At 37.4% G+C, this 23,237-nt stretch overlaps 1 protein-coding gene across 1 annotated transcript in view; it reads left to right on the forward strand.

The window, feature by feature from the left end:
- Nucleotides 1–717: 717 nt before the first annotated feature.
- LOC126020153 (collagen alpha-1(XXII) chain-like) overlaps nucleotides 718–23,237 on the forward strand; it is a 240,502-nt gene continuing 217,982 nt past the window's right edge. The window contains exons 1-2 of the mRNA XM_049781619.1: nucleotides 718–808; nucleotides 4,365–4,972. Coding sequence (XP_049637576.1) covers nucleotides 718–808; nucleotides 4,365–4,972 — 699 coding nt within the window. The remainder of the gene's footprint in view (nucleotides 809–4,364; nucleotides 4,973–23,237) is intronic.

Here is a 23,237-nt window from a genome sequence, read left to right on the forward strand (position 1 = left end):
AAGTGAGGACATTGAACTTTATTCCTTTAAATATGCTACTTTGTTATGTACTTGTGTAGTACTGTTGCATCAAAGGCAGAAAATCTGGGACAACCGGGTTGGATTTTTTTTTTTTTTGGAAAGTAATTTATATCAGGATCCTTTTAAAACTTAATGGATGTCCTAAGTGTTTTTTTCTACTATCCTATTAAATATTTCGTAGAAAAATTAAATATTTGTAGAGATTTTGGTATAAAGACAGTAGGTTATAAAAATTTTTTTAAAAGCAAACTACTGTGTCTAAAACTAGCAAGGCTATGATAAAAAATAATCAAAATAATGGGGTGTGTGTCTTAATTTTAGCCCTAAAGATTCAATAAAGAATCATTAATAATCAGTAAAACATTTAGTAAAGACTTTTATAAAGACTGGCATGGCAGTCACTCCATACCATTCTGTTGATAGAATGGAGGTGGAGTGTGCATAGTTGAATTAGTTACTCAGCTTGGGGATATTCTCTTTAGAAAACTCTACTGTTGGCTTTGTGAAGATACATCAGAGGAATAAAAATTATCCAGGAGACTGTGTTGGGGAATTGTTCTCCAAAGGTTTTTATGGCTTTTCAGTTTAAAGACTTTTCAGTGATTGTATGTCTTTCTCTACACAGGCAATGCTCCAGGAGACTGAATACTGATTTTTTCTGGCTGAGAAATGCTGGTCCCCAAGCACAAGAGAACCATGACTCATCTAAGAGGGAATACTGTGACCTACCTCCTCTGGATGCTGCTGCTGTGGAGTCAAGAGAGTGGCTGTCAGGCACAGAGGGCAGGTGGGACCATAGGCTGTGTCAGAGTAGAGTCCTGGGTAGTCAGTGCGCACCCATGTGTATTTTAGTATGAGGTGCATACATGTGCCTGGGTTTAAGCTATTGACTCTGAATGTGTGTGTGTGTGTGTGTGTGTGTGTGTGTGTGAGAGAGAGAGAGAGAGAGAGAGAGAGAGAGAGAGAGAGAGAGAGAGAGAGAGAGAGAGAGAGAGAGAGAGAGAGAGAGAGAGAGAGAGAGAGAGAGAGGCAAAGTTAAAGGAAATGCAAGATAGATGGCCAGGACATAGACAGACACAGGAGTGAACTATCTGAGCACTATGTAAGCCAAGTACTTACAGATATCCCAATTTATAAAAAGCTCATGTTAAACCACTCTCCTTTTTGGATAATACATACTAGGACCTGCTTCTTCTAAATAAGAAATTTAATATGGATTTCTGCTTTAATAGCAGTGATAAGCCAATAAGTTTGTTCTATGTCCTATAATATACAAATCTGTAATCTAGTTTTTTCTAGATTTAATTAGATATTATTGATATATTTAGGCTTTATAGTATGATTTGACAGATTTCTTTCATGATGTATAAGAGTAGTCAGCATATTTTCCTTATAAATTGGTGCTCAGCATATCCTAGGAATGATGCCCACATGGATAATAGGGGAATGTAATATATTATGAACATTACTCTCAAGTGCTTGTTCACAAGTATTCCATTTGCTTTACTATGTTTATTATTTTCTATAATCCAAATAAAAAGGATTATAGGGAAAAATCTGAATTTGAGTTCTACTCTCCTGTTCCAAGGAGACTTTGGGGGTACATTCCAGGGAAATTTTTGCACTTGGAGTCCAACCAAGGAAGGAGGCCAGGGCATAGATGAGAACATATCAATCAATGGAATAAAAGGAGCAACTGGAAGCATTTACTAGAGAGGGAAGGAAGTTCAGGGACATCAGGAATAAGAAGTGACAACTGGCCTACTCTTTTTCTGAAAGAAGACTTAAATGAAGGTCATGAGATTCTAGCACAAAATTTGCACACAGGAGATTTACAAGTGGAAAAAGACAGAACACTTTAGGATCACCATGCTGACACAGGAAGTAAGTGCCTGTCAGTAGATCTTTTGTCATAAAATATTACCCCTGTTTGAAGATGAGAAAGCTCAATAAATAAAGGTCCAGAGATTCCCCAACATGAGAGTTACAAACTCAAGAACATTCATTACTCTAGAACTCACATTACTTCTTTTAACCATCAATGAAAACCAAAAATAAACAACTCCCTGAAGTCCAGTATATTTATATTCTGATTACAACTTTGTCTCATGAATTTTCCTTTGCTGAAGTAAAGTTGACTGGTTGAAAACACAATAGTGCAGGCATCTGGTTTTCATGTGAGGCATGCATGGCTTCTTTTAGCTTTCTCTAAGCATCCAGATAACTTTAAGTTTAGGTTGAGGCACAGGATTATCACATTGAGATGCTAGAAGGCTCAAAGATTCCTTAAACTCATTTCACAAAGTGGGAAACAGGCCCAGAATCAGTTCCTTGCCAGAGGTTATTGGATCAATTCCTATGGCAGCATCTAGGTCAGAAACTAAGGTACTTGCTCCAGCTTCTGAGCCCTTCCTGAGACAACACTCTTCACTATCAAATGATTGTGAATGCCTCTGTTCCTTGTACACATGGAAAAAATGAGCCACAAGTTCTGACGATCCCCTTTGTGAGGCTTCTTGAATAAGTGGATTTCTGCAACCGTAAAACAAATTTGTTAAAGGATTATAGCCCACAGGTCAGACTCTCCCTGGCTTTTATCAGCTATCACCTTGAACAGACTAGATATTATTGTCACAGTCATAAAGAATCACTTATTCTTTTAGGAAGTAAAAGTCCCCAAGAACCATCTCTGTTATATGTCTGGCCAAACACAAGACAAAAAGTCTTATCCTATTAGGGAGCAATCTTGCTAAAGCAGGGAATTTTTGAACTCCCAAGAGACAGGTTATATAGTTGGTATTTTAAATCTTATAAATGTTAAAGGGAGGTGTTAAACATTCAGAATTATGTTGGCACATGCCAAGACAGAGAAGCGTGAACATGTGTGGAAGTGAAGATGACCTCATGGAGTGCAGAGAATCAAATCCAGGGTCTCACTTGAACATGTATGCTCAAAGACTTGAGCCAAAAACCTGACCTTCTTATTTGTAAGCTTAACTAATTGGTTGTAAATACAAATCTTCAATATCAAACGCTAAGTTTTACTTCTATTTTTGCTTACCAGATGAGTTTATTTTTTTATCTCACACACTGTTTTAACCCCTTCTTGTCATAACAAAATATTGGAACAATGAATCCATGTTGGACAATAAGAATAATTTTTCAAACGTCCCTGTTAGGATATTTTTCATTCCTCCATAGGTAACATGTGGTGATTGTTACTGAAGTAGATTTACTTGGGCGATTGATCTTAGCTCAATTCAACAACAGTATTTTGCTTAACAGTGTTCCCATGATTTTTACAGACTATTTCCCCCCCTTCCATTTTAAAACTATTCTTAAAAATATATTTAAATTTGGTTATCGAGGATCCACAGAGTTCTTTCTTCATACTTTTTATAAAATAAAATTTTAAATGTTTGTGTAATTTAGAGGGTTAAAATGAAATATAAAACCAAAATAACAGTATATAAAGAAATTGGCACAGTGGAATACTATGACTGTTCTACATTTATATCATAAGAATATATAGTCTCAACAGAACTTCATAATAGTCTTGACAATGCTCACTTTTTTGTGTTTGTATGATTTTTTAAAAATATTATTGAGGGATCATGATATTCAAGGTTATTCATAGTTGGGTTTCAGACATAAAATATTCCAAACTAATAGTACCACCATTGTTAACTTCCATCCAATAATGTCCCTAGTTTCATTCCTACTATCTAGCCTGCCTCCTCACAGGTACATTTTTAAGTTTGGTTGTAAATATTATAAGTTCAGTTTTGTTGTTTCTGTAGCTGAGACATAAAGATATACACGACTCTACCCCATAAGTCCATGAAAACTCTTCCCCTCTGCCCATCACTTACTTTCTGCCTCTTCTTATTTTCTCTCTTTATTTCTTTCCTTCCTTATCGTTCTCAGTTCTAAATCTAGGAAGCAGAGTAATCTATGCACCCTCATTTAACATCTTTAATTTCTCAAGCAGTTATTCTTTATTCTACAAATGAGTGAGATCATCTTTTGTTTACCTTTGTTCTTCTTACATAATTCTAGTAAATCAACCTTCAATGATATTCAAGTTGTAGCAAATTGAATGATTTCATCATTCGTTGCAGCAGCGAAATATTGTGTGCTATCATGAAATGCCACAACTTCATTATCATAAAGTTAATTTCTGAAACTGAGGTTTGGAGCTGCCAGGCATTGGTCAAAGTTCCAGGAGACTGAAAGATTACTCGGTGTGTAGTTGAAGATCTATGTGTCTGGTAGACCAGAATGGTAGTGGCTTTGTCCTTACAGTTTTGTACTGTGTTATAACCCTTGACTCTCCTCTGTAGGTTGCAAAACTGTGCACTACGATCTGGTCTTCCTCTTGGACACCTCCTCCAGTGTGGGAAAGGAGGACTTTGAGAAAGTCCGGCAGTGGGTGGCTAACCTAGTGGACACTTTCGAGATTGGCCCAGAACGCACCCGTGTTGGGGTCGTGCGCTACAGTGATCGACCCACCCCAGCCTTTGAGCTGGGTCACTTCAGCACTCGAGAGGAGGTCAAGACAGCAGCCCGACACTTGGCCTACCACGGTGGCAACACCAACACTGGAGACGCTCTGAGATACATCACCCGCCACAGTTTCTCCCCAGAGGCAGGTGGGCGGCCAGGTGACCGAGCCTACAAGCAAGTGGCCATCCTCCTGACTGATGGCCGCAGTCAAGACCTGGTGCTGGATGCTGCTGTGGCAGCCCACCGTGCTGGTATCCGCATCTTTGCTGTGGGCGTAGGGGAGGCCCTAAAGGAGGAGTTGGAGGAGATAGCTTCCCAACCCAAGTCTGCACACGTGTTCCATGTATCCGACTTCAATGCCATCGACAAGATCCGTGGCAAGCTGAGGCGCCGCCTGTGTGAAAGTAAGTGTGAGTGGGGACAGGTGTCGGTGTGTGGTACAGAAGTGAGTGAGGTATTAGTGGAAAGGGTTAAGGCAAGTGTGGGTAGAATCAAGTGTCAGTGAAGTGGTATTTTTTAATATCTTTATTTAGCACCATGATTACAAATATGTTTGTAGTTGAGTTTCATTTATTAAAAAAAAAGAACACCCCCCCCCTTCAGTAGTGCAACCTTCCCACCACCATAAGCCCCCAATCTCCCTCCTTCCCACCCCACCTGTATTCTAGACAGGCATTCTACTTCTCTCACTCATTACCATTGTCATGGAAGTTGTTAATGCAATTATTTCTCTAACTGCACTCATCACTCTTTGTGGTAAGTTTTATATCGTGGCCGCTCCTTCAACCCCTCATCTCTATTGTCTCTGGGTATTATTACCATATTGCCTTTTATTTTTCTTAAATCCCATAGATGAATGAGAATATTTTGTGCAGTGGAATGGTATTAAGGTGAATGTGGTGAGGCCAGGTGTTGGTTAACCAGTGTGTAGAGGAAAAAGGGACACCACTAATTTGGGGTCTCCTTCCTGATCACAGATGTGCCATGCCTATGTGAAGCACAGACTTCAGTAACTCTATCAGCAGGTGACAGAGGTGGGCATAATCACCATTTATAACTATGATATAATGACAGCACCTGCCTCCAACTTTTCCAAAGAGGGTCTTCTTTTGATCTCTTCCTGGCTAGCAGAGGGATGGAGAGGACACGACAGAGGGGAAGGTTGTGAAGCTCACTCCACCGACTTTTGAGTAGCTTGGAGTCACATAAGCCTTAATTACCCAAACAGTGGATGGGAACCCTCAATGGGATCACATATCTGAAGGTAGGGGTGGCAGAAAAGCTTAGTAATTTGTTTTTTTTTACTAGCTTCTGTTTGATTTAGTATCAGTAAATGTCTGATTTGTAAACCAATGAGTTGTAGCAAATTGAATGATTTTATCATTTCTTGCAGCTGTCCAGGTAAATTCTAGATGCAGGGTACATAGGTACATAAATATTTTTTGTATGTAAAGAGATTATTTTGAGTAGCAAAGTTCAAGATGCTCTGACCTAAATAATCAGTGGCACTGGTCAAAGGCTGCATTCACAAAGCCCTCAATACAGCACCTTACCCAGAACCTTACTCTATAGGCAGGGCTGTTCAGATCTTTTCTCTCTACAAACACTGCATTGAGGGTTCATGTAAGAAAAGGGCCCAGTCTGGCTCTGAGACTTCATGCACTGAGAATTGGTCATTTAGAGATGACTGGTCCTGGTGTGGTTTATCCTAGAGGATAAATTCTGTTGTCCTGGTGGCCTATGAGATAATCCAAGGCCTCTAACTATTGAAAAGAGAGAGAGCTTTGCACAAGAAGCTTTCATTGACTCTTCAGACCCAGGAGGACAGGAGATTCTACTACAGCAGACTTAGATCTATTTTGGCCTACCTTGGGTAGGCAATGGGCGTGTTCTTGACCAATCGTGAAAATAGAAGCTGCTTATTTGGGGTTCAGCCCCATTCAGGAATGGAATTATATACCACACCCATGGACTGAAGAAGAAAAGATTTGATCCATAAAGAAAAATTGGGGTATTAGAAGCAACAGAGGAGAAGATAATTGCAACATATCCATACAAGTAACACAAAGAAAATTACACAAATTCCCTATTACCATGCTTTCCTCAATGCCTAAATAAATTAAAGTGGATTCTCAGTCATCAAAAGGAATCTGCTTTTGTAAATACACTGTTGTTAGCAAGCAAGGGCTTGATCTATTCCCACTGCAAACAAAATCTTTCCTCTCATAATGCTTCATTAAAAAACAAAGCAAAATGAATTGCTAGCAGCTATGTGGTAAAAAGTTGTTAGTAAGATTCAATCAAGATATGCCCAAAATCTAAATAAGCAGAAATGTGTCTATATCCTTATCATTATGATATTTAAAAACAGGCGATTCTTTGTCCTAGTTACATAGAATGCCTTTTGAGTGACCTTAATACAAAGAGACTCTACTCTGAATAGGGTCTTTACAGTGATGATTTGGGAAATTATAATTCTATGGTTTGTTTGTTTGATTGTTTGTTTTTTTGTCACACCTGACAGCACACAGGAGTCACTGGCTCTATACTCAGAAATTTCTCCTGGCAGGCTTGAAGAACCACGTGGAATACCAGAGATCCAACCCAGGTTGACTACATGCAGCCAGATACCCTGCTTGATTTATTATTGACCTGGACCCTCTATGTGGGTTTTTGTACCAGGAGTCACTCGATTAGATATGATCCACAAATTTATTCATTAAATTAGTAGCCATTTAGTGTAGTAGTCATTAGATTCAATCTAATCCCTTTACTCATTTAGTTTCAAAATCTCAACCTTGACCAAAATTAGTTGATTCTATGTCTGGGGAACATTCTCTGAATTCTCAAGTCAATTCCACTGATCTGAGAATCTGTCTTTAATCCAATACCATCTGTTTTGATAACTATTGCTTTGTAATACAGTTTAAAATTGGGGAAATTTATTCCTGCCGTATTATTTTGCCCAAGGACTGCTTTAGCTATTCGTGGGTGTTTATTGAATTTCGGGAGTGCTTGATCCACTACCTTGAAAAATGTCAGGGGTATTTCTAGAGGAATTGCATTAAATCTGTACAATGCTTTGGGGAGTACTGCCATTTTAATTATGTTAATCCTGCTAATCCATGAGCAGGGTATATGTTTCCATTTCTGCGTGTCCTATCTTATTTCTTGAAGCAGGCTTTTGTAGTTTTCTTTGTATAGGTCCTTCACCCCTTTAGCTAAGTTAACCCCAAGATATTTGAGTTTGTGGGACACTGATGTGAATAGGATTGTTTTTAATGTCCATTTCTTCTCTATCATTATTAGTGTATGAGAAGGTCATTAACTTTTGTGTGTGTTAACTTTTGTGTGTTAATTTTGTAGCCTGCCACTTTGTTCTATAAATCTATCGTTTATAGAAGCTTTTTGGCAGAGTATTTACATTTTTTATATATTATTATGTCATCTGCAAGCAATGAGAGCTGAATTCTTCCAGACCTATATGAAGGAGCTTGATATCTTTTTCTTGCCTACTCGCTATGGCAAGTACTTCCAGAACTATATCAAATAAGAATGGTGAAAGAGGGCAGCCTTGTATGTTCCATATTTTAGGGGAAAAGCTTTTACTTTATCTCCATTGATAATAATATTTGCCATTGAGTTGTGGTATGGCCTTGACTATATTGAGAAAAGTTCCTTTCATTCCTATCTTGATGAAGGTTTTTTATTTTATCAAGTATGGGTATTGAATCTTATTGAATGCTTTCTTTGCATCTATTGATATGATCATATGATTTTTTGTTAATACAATATGTGTATGTTGATTGACTTATGTATGTTAAACCATCCTTGCATTCCTGAGATAAAACCTATTTGGTCATGGTGGATGACCTTCTTGATGATGAAATGAATTCTATTTGCCAGAATTTTGTTGAGGATCTTTGCATCTGTGTTCATCAGAGATATTGGTCTGTAATTTTCTTTTTTTGGAAGCATCTCTGTCTGGTTTTGGTAGCAAGGTGATGTTAGCTTCATAGAAACTATTTGGAAGTGTTCCTGTTTCTTCAATTTTATGAAATAGCCTTAAAAGTATTGGTAGAAGTTCCTCTTGAAAGGTTTGAGAAAATTCATTAATGAATCCATCTGGGCCTGGGATTTTGTTTTGAGGAAGATTTTTGATCACCATTTTAATTTCCTCAATATTGATGGGACTGTTTAGATATGCTACCTTATCCTTATTTAACCGTGGAAGTTTATAAGAGTCCAAGAATTTGTCCATTTCTGCCAGGTTCTCATGTTTCATGGCATACAGTTTCTTAAAGTAGTGTGATTACCCTTTGAATCTCTGCAATATCTGTAGTTATCTCCCCTTTTTATTTCTAATACGGGTTATCAAGTTTTTCTCTCTTAATTTCTTTGTGAGTTTTGCCAGTGGTTTATCAATCTTGTTTATTTTTTCCAAGAAGCAACTTCTGCTTTCATTGATTTTTTGGATTGTTTTCTTGATTTCCACTTCATTGACTTTTGCTCTAAACTTTGTTATTTCCTACTGCCTACCTATTTTGGTTCCATTTGTTGATCATTTTCTAATTTTATAAGCTGTGTCATTAAGCTATTCATGTAGGCCCGTTTTTTCTTCCTTATGTGTGCTTGCAAAGCTATAAATTTTCCTCTCAGCACTGCTTTTGCTGTGTTCCATAACACACCTATTCAGGTGTGTTTCTTGTAGGCAGCAGAAAGTTGGATTCAGTTTTTTGATCCATTTAGCCATTGACATTGATACAGATAATTGTCATGGAATTTAGTACCATCTTTGTGTAGAAGTTTGGTGTGTCTGTTGGTCTGTCTTGTCCTAAAGTAAACCTTTCAGTTTTTCTTTTAAGGCTCTTTTGAGTCTGCAAAGTTTATGAGATATTGATTATCCATGAAGCTATGTATACTTCCTTAAAATTTGATGTGAGTCTTGCTAGGTGCAGTATTCTAGGAAAAGCATTTATTTCATTGAGTTTTGTCACTAAGTCCCACCACTGCCTCTGGCCTTGAGGGTTTCTTGTGATAGGTCTGCTGTAAATCTTAAGGATGATCCCTGAATGTAATTTCCCTTTTTGATCTTGCTGCTTTTAGTATTCTATCCCTATTTGTGGGATTCATCATTGTGATTAGGATGTCTTGAGGTGCTTTTCCTTGGTCTCTTTTAGCTGGTACTCTTCAGGTGTGCAGGATTTGGTTGCATGTAGTCTTTAGATCTGGTAGTTTCTCTGTAATTATGTCCTTGACTGCTGATTCTTCCTGGGGATTTTCTTCCTGGGTCTCTGGAATTCCAGTGATTCTTAAGTTGTTTCTGTTAAGCTTATCAACAGAAGCTTATCTATTTTCATCTGTTTGCATTCTTTGAGTAATTTTTCCATTGTCTGATCATTAGCTTTTAGGCTTTTTTCCAATCTCTTCTGCTGTATGGAGTTGTTATGCGTCTCATCTTCCAACTCACTGATTCTATCCTCAGCTGTTTACCTTGTTGGTGAGGCTTTCCATTGATATTTTCAATTTGCCTACTGAGGTTTAGAGACCTGTTATTTCAGTTTGGAGTTTTCTGATTTCTATCTTCATATCCTCTTGATTCTTATATTGTATTCTTATATTGTTCTGTTCAACTCGATCTGTACTTTCTTTGAGTTCTGTGAACATCCTCCATATTTCTTTTCTAAACTCCATGTCTGAGAGACTAACTAGGTGGTTGGCCATTTTTGGTTCATCAGAGTTACCATCTTCATTCTCTATGTCTGGTGTTGGCCTGTTGTCATGCTAGTATTGTGGATTTTGTCTATGTTGTGGTGGCATTCACCAACTATATGATACACATGGTAATGAAGCTTTGCGGTTGTGCTCCTTTGTAGGTGGGATGACCCACCTTCAAAGAAGTAGAGCTTTCAGGGAAGAATGCCAAAGATTAAAATTTCAGGCTGAAGCAAAGCAGAGAAAAGGCCCAAGATGTCTGCCATGCTTCTGAGACACAGCACAATTCAGCTAGTTCCACTATCTGTGGGCAGGAGTACTAGCCTCAGGAAAAGTTGAGCCCTGGGTTTGATTCCAGACTCTGCAATGAACCCCTGATACCTGGAAGAGTAACCTCTCTGAATTCTTATAATATTACCTTAAGTAATCTTTCCAATTCTTCCCATTTAGTTCTTGATAGCTTCAAAATTTATGAAAGATAAAATGCTTATTCAGGATCACAAGAAACTTGATGCCAAACAATCAATTCTGTTTAAAATTCATTGCCTGAGCATATCAGGCAATGTATTTTAGCTACCCTTTTCTAGTGCTCAATAAAGTCTTATCTTCTATAAGATGAATGACTATTGACTGTTTTGTTCAGTACATAAAAGAAGCCCACTATGACTATATAAAGTTCCTCTCCCCACCATACATATGAAAAAGCATCTCTGTAATTTGAGTGGAGTTAAATAAAATGGTTTTTTTGTTATTACAGATGTATTTCTACACCTCTTTACTGCCTCTCTCAGGGGTTTCTCTCTAAGATCTGTTAAGACACGTGGCACATTGTCCCCAGGCTCTGAGCTTATGCTGGACAGCACCTCCATGTCACCACATCAAGTCCTGCCTGTCCTTAGGCTGAATAGTTCCCAGAGGACTCAATCTCAGCCTGGTTTTCTGCAGTGCATGGGGCGGAAGCTGTGGACGGGGCCAGACCTCAAGATCAGTGGCTGTAATTAAAAGATCTCTCCACCCAGGGTTCTGTCCTGACCACAAAACAACCTTTATATAGCTTATCTGGTTGTTTTAAGTAAGCCTGTGGAATGCATTCTGGTAACAGCTGAGGGAGCCTCCACCTACTTCTATTTTGGACACACTCTGTGGTGGTCCTCACTTGTCTATCCTCATGGTAGAGGGCACTTTCTGTATCCTATTTGTAGCTCTTACAAATTGGCCTGAAACTCTAGTGTGGATCAGGTCAAAGCTGCTTCTGTGGTGTTTTGAACAAAGAACACTGTCTCTGTCTCCTTGTAAATGCATCCATGGATTATTCTAAGACACATTTTTGCTCTGACAACTGTGTTGATTCATTAGGTTGTACTGCTAACATGATAGACTGGATCCTTTTGTGTGAGGTTAAACTGACCTTTACTGTACAATGGTCTTTTCACTGGGGTAAAATGTTGGCATTCACACTCAGGTTCTGCATTTTCATTGGTGTTTAGTTCTGTGCACAAAACTAATCCCCTGTGGTCTGAACTATAAGATGGAGGTTGTGCTGTCAAGGGAGGTTAGCCAAGGTAATTCGTACTTCCTTGCATTTTTCTGTGGCTGGTCATGTGAACTCCATTGCCTACTATGTGAATTAATTCTTATGTTCACTTGAACTATTCATCTGTTTAGTTTATTTTCTGTTGTAGTACATTCACATTTGTAGTATATATAGAATGAATTATATACATTTTAAACAATAATACAATTTGTGTATTGAGAATAAACTTTATAGCAGGTATTTAGAAAACCATCTCAAAACAGTGCATATTTCAAGGAATAATTGAGCATATTATGAATTTTTTAAAACAACACATTTCTTGATACCTGACTGTCTTCAGACATTATTCTGAGTACTAGATATTGGTAGTAAATGAAATATATTTGATTCCATGTAGGGTGAGTTTCCAGGAAAGGAGGAAGACAGGATATTTAAGTAACAAGTAAAAGAGATAATCATTTCAAAAATTGATAGATGCTTTGATGAAAACAAGAGAGTTGGAAAGGATGGGACGATAGCAGGAAAGTTGTTTTGATAAGAGACTATTGAGTTCAGCTTGACATGAAGCAGCCATTACTGATAAGATATGGCTTTATTCCTGGCAGAAGCAAAAGCTTGTGATGTTAAAGGCATTCCCAGCAGCCCAGGGATCATTCTGGTGGAGAGCAACAACTAGAGCTCTTAGGAGGAAAAGCTGTCTCAGTTAAAAGGCATCATAGCTAGATGGCTTACCTGCCCCAGGTCACACAGCCATCAGATGTGGCAGGTTCTCTGCCATGAGTCTTCTCTCAGTGAGCTAGTCCAGTACAGATCCTGGAAATAATCTGTCACTTTGAAAACGTGGAGATAAAGAAAGGGCTGCAGTGGGTATTAGTAGCCTGGGGCAAGACTAGCCTAAATGCAAAATTATTTTATATCTGTTTTCCTCTGTAATCATTTTTAATCATCTCCCTGCTAGTGACATTGTCCTTGGTGACTCAGGCTTCCCTGCCACACTTCTGCCTTTCCACCCCATTCCTACATCATCTGCCTTACTAGAGTCAGAAGTTAAGTTGCATACACACATTTCCAACACTAGTACATGCACAATCTATACATATGATCCACCACACTATACAGATTACATACCACATACATATGAGAATCATATAATACAAAAGCACATTTCAACTTTATACTCATAGAAGCACATGATATACAGACAAATGCATAATACACACATTATATGTGGTAATATAAAAGTAGGATATAATCCTCAGCTAGCCATATATAGCATACAAACCATACACATATAAAACATAGGCAGAGCTAAACACTACCACATATATACCACACATATGTAGCATACCTACATATTCACATACAGAACACAAATACTACAATCATGTTTTAATCAAGCACACATGCATAGACCAAAGCAACAAAACATCACACCACACAAATATCACATACAACTGCTGTATGTACCATACATACTGCTGAAATGACACACCATGTGTAGATAAAATCATGCATCAGTCATACATATACTAGCTAACTATACATATACCAGATATACACAATCAACACATGGCAGATCTACATGTCACAAGTCACATGCACACCAACACTTAAACAACACTTCATACATACAATGAATGTACAAATACTGCACAGATTACATACAGAAATGTTACATAGACATCTAACAGAAACACATATGTATACCAAAGCACAAATACCCAATCAACATAGAACACCTTCTTCACCACACCCACATATACCACATACATACAAATATACTTTCCATTCACTCTGTTTCATACTCAGCCCTACACAGAATACTTATATAAAATCTGAGAACATATGTTTGACTACCAGGCCTCTCATCCAATTAGTCACTAGTCCATTGGGTGAATTCAAAGGCCAGGGAGGGGCCAGTGGCAGCATCAGTTATGGCTTTACAGCCTCTAAATGGATGTCTGTGGTTTAGCTCTGCAGACCACAGCAGGCTCAAGAAGTGGTTTAGAATTGGTCCCCACCCTTTATCTAAAAGGTCACTGGAAGTTCCCTTTGGGCAAAGTTGTTATGATTATGGTCACCCGCTATAGTAATTAGGTTACTTAATTCTATTAAATGCTGAAACTTTTTTTAATTGGTAATGAAAAACAAATTATTTCTAAATTTATTTTCTAATTTGTACATTTCAAGGCAGAAAAACATAGTCTTCTAAAACTGCTGCCCAGACCTAAACCTGGGTATGTGTACCCCTGCATGACCTCTGAAATTCTATGATCCACACATCAAATGTAAAAGAAGTGTCTGTCTTTAACCTCTGTAGAATCAGGAAATGAGGCAACATCTCCTTATTTAGAGCAGGTGTGTCCATTCATATTGCAAAGATAATGTGATTCCATTGCTTCTCTTCTCCTCAAACTGTCCATATGTGATTCATTCCTTCCCTTCTCTTCACACTGACCATTTGTGATTTTATTCCTTCCAATCACCTCATATAGATGATTGTATTCCTTCTATTCTCTGCACACTATCCATATGTGACTTCATTCCCTCTTATTACACTGTCCATTATTCTCATGGCTTCTGATTTTGTGTTTTTTTATGAGAGCTCATTCCTCTGAGCTCGCTCTGTACATGCCTGTGGATTTATTCCTGTGAATAAATTAATACCTTAAAAGGTTTATGTAGGCCATTCACACATTTCACTGTGACTATGTCAGTGAGGAGTGGCAATAAAAGTCAGGTATGCTACTTTTTACACAGTATTAGAACTACCATTTAGTGTGACCCCTTTTCATCTTTGGTGCAAACTTAGGCTACTTTCCTAATTTTTTTCTTGTGGATAAACAGAAAATAGATGGCAGCTATCATACTGTGATTTATGGAATGAGGTGTCAATATTCAGGGCAAATAGTATTTCACTCTTCACTCTCTGAAATGCAATATAATTTCACAAAACATATACAGACAGATGATAGATATATAGATAAATGGGTATTCAAATACTGTATTTATGTACACAGAATTTTCATAAATAATATATTTATATATTTTACAAGAGAAAACATTTGGTAGATGTGTTCAGGGCCCTCATTTGCTTGTGTACATAAATGAGTGAAATACTATTTACTTATGACAATTATTTCCAACCTATAAAAATATTCTCTTTGTTTAAAAGAAATATCAGGAAATCTGAATCACTGTAACTATTTCCCAAATAAAATTTTGGGTAAGATCTTTCTTTAGGGATGTCTGTTCCCTCCTTGGGTGTTGAATATGGTGGGTGGAATTCATCCTGAGGAGGAAAATATTTTCCCTTTTTCTTTATGTCTTGATTACCATAAGGCATTATACAGCTATTCTTCTGCCCCTGCCATTACTGTTGTGTACTGGCGTATATGAAGGCTCTTTTCATATTCATAGGGAATTCTTTAAACATTGACCCATAGAAGAATTTATGTCCCAGTAGAACTAGAGGGGTCTAGCAGATTCTTCTTATCATTGTCTCATGCGTTCTCATGCCAATGAAATACTCTTTGTCCTTGGTGACCAGCTCATTCCCAGGGGTATACCACACCTATTGTTTCAGCCCATGATGTTGATTGCATATTTTACACAGTAATTTTAGTCTGAATAGATAAAAGGATAAAATATACTGGCCACAACTAAATTGGTACTTGCCATTTAGGCAGCCTAAATATAAAAAAAAATGTATGTTTCTATGTAAATATGTGTCTGTATAATTAAATGTATGGAAAAATGCTGCTTTTTTGTGTAGCACAAGAAGCTATTTTTGTCTTGGATAAATTTGTTTCACAGTTGTGAGAACAATGCATTAGTTTTAGAGAATTTCCAAGAAATTTGTCTGATGACTTATACTGCCTTTCCTAAAGCCTCTCATTTACTGGAAGGCTAAACAACCATTCAAACTCTATTCTCTTCATGCCTTCTGTTGTAATGAAATGTGTCTGCCTTTCTTCTTTTAATTATGCGTGCAGATTTTAGCTTTCATGGGCTTAGCCACACCTACACACACACACACACACACCTAAGTACACCTAAGTGCATGCGCGCGCGCGCGCGCGCACACACACACACACACACACACACACACACACACACACACTTCCTGATGTTCGGTCTATCTAAGTCAAGATGCCAGTGTCATGATGTCAGGTTTTTACTCCACATTCTAAACTAATAAATAGGTACAACTGGAAAAAGTAGCAGTTCCAATGGGGGCAGATAGAACAGTGGAAGAAAAAGTGTCTTAGTTTGGAACTCTGGATTCTTGGTGGTTAGTAGGCTCATATTTGTAGAAATGTCAAAAAAAGAGCTTGAGTCCCAGAGAAGCATTTTAGAATAAGAGTAGGTAAGGGATAAAGTGTTTATATGAGAATGCTTCTTCTATGGACCCTATCCTGCTACAAGAAGAACTGGAAACATGACTTCTTTTACAATTCAGCTGTAAAAAATGTATTAGAATGCGGTAAAGGAAATAAAATAAACATATCAGAAGCACAATAGTTCCCAGCTGGTCAGAGAATTGATCACTGGGGCTGGACCAGTGAAGCTATTTAGAAGGGGAGTGGGAGAAGCCAGGAAAGATAGGAGCATCCCTACACAGAGGGGGTTTGATGCCAGGCAGATGTAGGAGAGTTTTCTATAAATTAGTAAATGAGAGGAAACATTGATTTGCATCTTGCTATTGAATACATTGCCATACATATGCATTGTCATACTCAGTAAAGGAAACTGAGGTTTGATGACAAAAATGAGAAAGAGTCAAGTAGTTGACTTATGGTTCACTTGCAGGGAAAAATGGTAGATTCTGGGAGCTATAGTTGAAGCTTGCAGCCCCAGAAGCTCTACTGTTTTGGTGGAAGATGAGTGGGTTATGCAGCAAAGCCCAGGCTACAGGTGGTGAGAATGCATTTCCCTCCCCAAATGCAGCTCTTCAGCAAAGCTTCTAACATGACTGTATTCAACAACTGAAAGTGTAGGTTATACACAGAAGAGAACTCACAGAAAAGTGGCCGCACCTCAACAATGTTTTCTGGAGGCTCTAACCCTGCCCTGTATCTTGGCCTAACCGCAGTTGTGATTCAGCTATTGCACACTGATTTTTATTTTATTTTATTTTATTTTATTTTTTCAGCGAAGTCACAAAGGTTAGGCCTGCTGTTCCTCACATCTGGCTGTGATTTCCTCCTAACCTCACCAAAGCCATGCAATAAAGCAATTAGTGGCTATTTCAGTAACCCATCTCTACCAATCTCCAATGAGAAGACCAGAAGCCAATGAGGAGCTGAGCTGGTCAGTTGTATCTCTGTTCATTGACCTGAAACCCAATATGGGGTGCTTTACTCCTTCCCACAAGGCATTTAAAGACTGTGGAGGATTCTGCTCCTTTACATTTTCTGGGTCCTAGTCTCCTATCCTCAGCACCTGCCTTTGTCATTGCTACTCTGAATCTGTGGACGTGACCCTAAGTATGGACATGAATATGACTGATCAGGCCACATGCTAATAATGGACTGGGACAAAATAAAATAGCTCTATATCTTATTTGCCCATCTCCTCTGAGAACCACAAACTAGAGGAGGCAGGAATGTCTCTGTGGGGAGGCATTTTGAGCTCATGTCACCAGTTTTCTGCTTTCCCTAAATTGAGAGGAGACTTTTTTTATCAAAGCCACAGATTTAGTCAAGGTCTCTGCTGTCACTAGAATCTTGGAGTTTTGAGGTCTTTTTTATGTTACCATGCCCAGTCTCTGCTCCCTTGGCTTAGAGCTAAGGTAGTTTCAATACTCTTCAAAACTTCCATGATACATTGGCATGAGACCTCATTTCTGTTTTCACATTTCTCTATGCCCCCCTGAATCGTGTAGATAAGCAGGGACAGTCATTCTTATACTTACCTCTAAGTTTAAAGCAACCATCTTGTTTTGGGAGATTATGCACTATAGTACACTGTTTGAGGTGACCCCTCACCCTCTCTAAATCTGTAGAAGATCAGGATTTGCGGATAGGGTTGGCAGGCATTTGGATGACATTTCACCCAGCTGCCTTGACATCCGAAGAGAAACAGTGGAAAAAAACACTGTATCTGCATAATATCTGATTATTGGTACTGGATGTAATACTTTATAGATATTCTTTATGCAAATCCATTAGAACCCCTCAAGTGACAGTCTTAGAAGTGTTGATTCTGCTCTTGAATTGATAAAATGTTTCTCAATAGCGATATAAAACTGAGGGTTCCACACAACACAAAGCATAGGCTTAGTTCTCCTGAACAGCTTGCAAAACAGGTAGAAATGGGGAAACTTAAGTAGCATTTATTTAGGGTGAACAGATCAAATTAAAACTAAGTAAGTGAACTTGGATCAAAGGTTTTGTTTCAAATGTAGAAGGCAAAACTTTGAGGAAAAAATTGGCACTCAAGCCCAGCACCTCATTGAAGAATCAATGTTTCTGAAAACAAATTCATCCAATAGAGAGCTTCTAGTACTCCTCTCAGCGTCCTAGTCATCAGTCATCTTCTAGACAAATAGAGGGTTTTACCTGAGAGGACCTATGAGAAGTGTAAGAGTGCTCCCTTTCATGTGCATTTATGCACATGTAAATAACATGTGTGCACAAGCACACAGAGATACTTTTGGAAAGGCCACTTGGGGGCATTTTCATGCAAGTGGTGTCTCAAAGCCATATCTTGACTTTGCTCTGGGGTAAGCATGTCATTATTAGGTGTGACTCTGACATTATTTTTCTGGCCTTCACCAGGGTCTCCTCCTTCCACCAATTCATCATGCTTTTGATGAATAGTTATTGCTTCTCCATAGTCACCAACCTGTCAATACCTCTTATTTATGTACTCAGGGAACTTTCTATTTGCTCTTTTCTCCTTGCCCTCCCCATTTCATTTGGCAACCCTAATTCTGTGAGGTTAGTGAATGTTTATTTTAAGCACTTCTGGGCTCATTAGAATATTGCACTTAATGATTTCAAGATGAAAAAAATAAAATCTATGTATAAATGCAAACATTCAAGTAGAATAATTAGTATCTGACTTTCTTGGCAACCTTCTTTTAAAAAAATTCTTATAAATGGAAACTGATTTTTGGGTTGGGCGGAAGGATTACAAAAAGTGCTCAAGGGTTTGAGACCACTCCTGATGGAGCCATGAAGAACAAATTAATTATGGGGTCAAAGGCTGTAGAAAAACTTGTCCCCTCAGGGCTTAGGATCACTGGGACCACTCCAGTATGCTCATAGACCACCAGAACCAAAGCCTGTAGTACTGGGAAGCATCTACTTTTACACTAGTTTTATTGGGGGAATACTGTAGTGGTGATAAAATGAGGCCTCTATCTTACATGATGTCTGTGCTATTTCAAGACCCCACAGATGAAAGAATACCCATTTTCCAATAACTTTACAATGTAATCTTCTTCACTGATCATTACTGGAGGTAAAATAGACACTGGAGATTACATGCAACCAAATAATACATGCTCAAAGAGTTTAATAATATGTGCTAAAAGAAATTCAAAGTAAAATACCTTAAGGCATATTGTAGTCACAATGCTGAATTCCACAGACAAGGATAGAATATTGACAGCAGCAACATAAAAAATGGAAATATGTATAAAGTAGCATCTTTAAGATTTCACCAGATTTGTCAAAGAACCACTGAAGAACAAAGGCAGTAGTGGAAGATATTGACAAAAATCAAGAAAATGTATTCTTTGCTAAGAATACTCACCCAGCCAAACTTATTTAAGTTTGAAGGAAAGATGCACACCATCACTGAGAGCCAACAGCTAAAGAAATTTACAGACTCAAAATCAACCTTAAAATAAGAATTGAACCTTCTAATGCAAATCAACCCAACAAACACACCAAACTCTTAAAAAAGATGGTTTTAAATCCCATTACAATCATTCCTCTCACTGTCAATGAACAAAATTCAGCAGTTAAGAGACACAGAGTGACCAAATGAATCAAACCATTAAATACAACATTTTGCTGACTCCAAGAAACACATTTGAATAGATAGTCATAACACAGACTCAAAGTCAAAGATTATAGAACAGTCATTCAAATAAACAAATTCCTTAAAAAGGCTGGAATGGCCATACTTATATCAGATTACACAGACTTTAGCTTTAAAAGGTGATAAGGGACAGAGATAGACACTTCTTGATAATCAAGGGGTATATGTACCAGCAAGAAATCACTCTTATAAGCACATATGCACCCAGTGAGAGACCAGAAAACTAAAACAAATGCTGACCAGTCTGAAGAAAGACACAATAGCCACGAAATAATAGTAAGAGATGTAAACATTATCTTGTCATGCATTGATAGGGCAACCAGGCTAAATATATATACATATATATATGTATGTATACATATATATATATGTATACATATATATCCATCCTCAAAAAACTGGTTACACATTCTTCTCCAATGTATATGGGTCAATATCTACGATAGACTTTACAGGCTGGAACATAAAAACATGCCTTCATAAGATAAGAGCATAAAAATCATTAAAATAAACTACCATCATGCACTGAAATTAGAGGCAACTCACAAGCATATACAGTGAAAAACTTTAACAAATGAAAATTAAGTAATGTATTACTGAACAACCAGTGGGTCAGAGAATAAATCAAAGAGAAAATTAAAAGATTTCTGGAACCAAATGATAATATAGCCAAATTATCAGAATTTGTGGGACATAGCAGAAGAACCATTAAGAGGACAGTTTATAGCTGTACAAGTATTCTTCAGGAAGGAAAAGGGGACCTACAGAAATAATTTAATGTCACAGCTTAAAAATTTAGAAAAAGAACAACCAAATGAACCAAAAACAGGAAGATAAAAAGTAATAATAAAGCTTAGCACAAAAATACAAAAAATAATCCACAAGATCAAAGAAAGCAAGATTTTGGTTCTTTTAAACAGAAACAAGACCAATAAACCATTAGCCAAATTCAGAAATCAAGGGAAGGAGATAAACTTAATAAACCAAATTAGAAATGAAAAGGGAAATATTACTATAGACCAGGGGTCTCAAACTCGCAGCCCGCGGGCCATTTGCGGCCCTCCGTACAACATTTTGTGGCCCTGCCCTAGAGGAATATCTTTTTGTTTTGTTTTTTCTTTTTTAGTTGTTTGGGTCACACCATCCAATGTTCAAGGCTTACTACTGACTTTGCACTAAAGGATCACCCCCACTTTGCCTCCTGCGGCCCCCATGTAAATTGAGTTTCAGACACCTGCTATAGACAATACAGAAATTCAGAAGGTAACCAGAGATTACTTGGAGAAACTCTATGCCACAAAACATGATAACTTGGAAGAAATTGATACATTCCTGGATTTCTATAACATTTCAATGTTAAACCAAGATGATCTGGTATATCTAAATAGACTTATCAATATTAAGGAAATTAAAGTGTATCAAAAGTCTACCCCAAAACTCAAAAAAGCCCAGGCTCACATGGACTAACTAGCAAATTCTTATAAACCTTTCAAGAGGATCTACTGTGAATCCTTTCTAGAGTATTCTAGGAAATTGGAGAAACAGAAATATTTTCAAATATTTTTTATGAAGCTAATATCATCCTGATACCAAAAGCAGAAAGAGATGTCACCAAAAAGAGAACTATAGACCAATATGCATGATGAACACAGATGCAAAGATCCTCAACAAAATTCTAGCACACAGGATCAAATGCCTCATCAAGAAGTTCATACATCATGAACAAGTAGGTTTCATCTCAGAGACACAATAATGGTTTAACATATGCATGTCAATCAATGTTATATACAAAATCCATAAAAGGAAAAATAAAGAACCTGTTATATCAATATATGCAGGAAAGTATTTTATAAGACACAAAACCAATTCATGACAAAAAAATAACTCTCAGCAAGATGAGAATGGCAAGGATTTTTCTTAAGATAGTCAAGGTCATCTACCTTTAGCCCATGGCAAATAGGATACTTAATGGGGAAAAACTGACAGCTTATCCTCTAAAATCTGGCACAAGAAAAGGCACTTCTCTTGCTACTGCTATTCATCATAGTATTGGAAGTTCTTGTCATAGCAATCAGGCAAGTAAAAGAAATAACAGGCGTATGACATGAAAAACTAAAAAATCTATCAAAAATTTTAGAAACAATTGATTTGTATAGTGAAGTGGCAAACTACAAAATTAACATGCAAAAATCCATGGCCTTCTTACATATATACAAATAATGGTAGAGAAGAAATAGACATTGAAAATTCACATTCAAAATAGTATCATAGAAACTCAAATACCTTGTAGTCAACTAAAATGTTGAAATGTTACTTCAAAAAATAAAAGAGGACACAAAGAATGGAGACATACACTATGCTCATAGATTGGGAGGATCAATGTTATTAAAATGGCAATACTCTTCATAGCATTGTATATGTTTAATGCAATCTCTATAAAGGTACATATGACATGCTGCAAAGAAGTGGAACAAACACTCCTCAAATTCATTTAGAAGAATAAATGCCCAAGAATTGCTAAAGCAATCTTTAGGAAAAAGAAGATAGGATGCATCACATTTCCCAACTTTAAATTGTATTACAAAGCAATAGACATCAAAACAGTATGGTATTAGAATAAAGTGAGAATCTCAGACCATGGGGGCCAGAGAGATATGATAGTAGTAGGGCATTTGCTTTGCAGCAGCTGATACAGGACCTAATATGGTTCAAATCCTGGCATTCTATATGGTTCTCAAGTCTACCAGGAACAGACTTGAGTATTCAGAAAATGAATTGCAGACATACAATTATCAATTATTTATTAGTAAATTAATCTTTTTTAAAGGGGAAAAACTCAAAAGAGATCAAGGAAGACCTCTTCAACAAGTGTTGTTGGGAAAACTGGTCAACTACATCTGGAACAATGAAATCAGACCTCTATCAACATGATGCACAAAAGTCAAATCAAGATGGAATAAAGGATTTGTTATTAGATCTGAAACTATGTAGTGGTCCTCAAACTATGGCCCGCGGGCCACATATTGTATTTGTATCTGTTTTGTTTCTTCATTGCAAAATAAGATATATACAGTGTGCATAAGAATTCCTTTATAAGTTTTGTTTTTACTATAGTCAGATCCTCTAATGGTCTGAGGGACAATGAACTGACCCCCTGTTTAAAAAGTTTGAGGACCCCTGCTAAGGTATATAGAAGAAAACTTAGGTAAAAAAAAACTGTCCATGATTTGAGACAAAACACATTTTTAGGAAGAACACCACTGTTAAAACAAATGAAAGTTGAGATAACAAATGGGACTACATTAAATTGAGAAGTTTCTGCACCTAAAAGGAAACAGTAACTAGTTTACAAAAGCCACCTAAGGAGTGAAAGTATTCACTGAAACCCCATCAGATAAGAAGCTAA

The sequence above is a fragment of the Suncus etruscus genome, chromosome 10 (assembly GCF_024139225.1).
Source record: "Suncus etruscus isolate mSunEtr1 chromosome 10, mSunEtr1.pri.cur, whole genome shotgun sequence".
NCBI classification, from domain to species: domain Eukaryota; kingdom Metazoa; phylum Chordata; class Mammalia; order Eulipotyphla; family Soricidae; genus Suncus; species Suncus etruscus.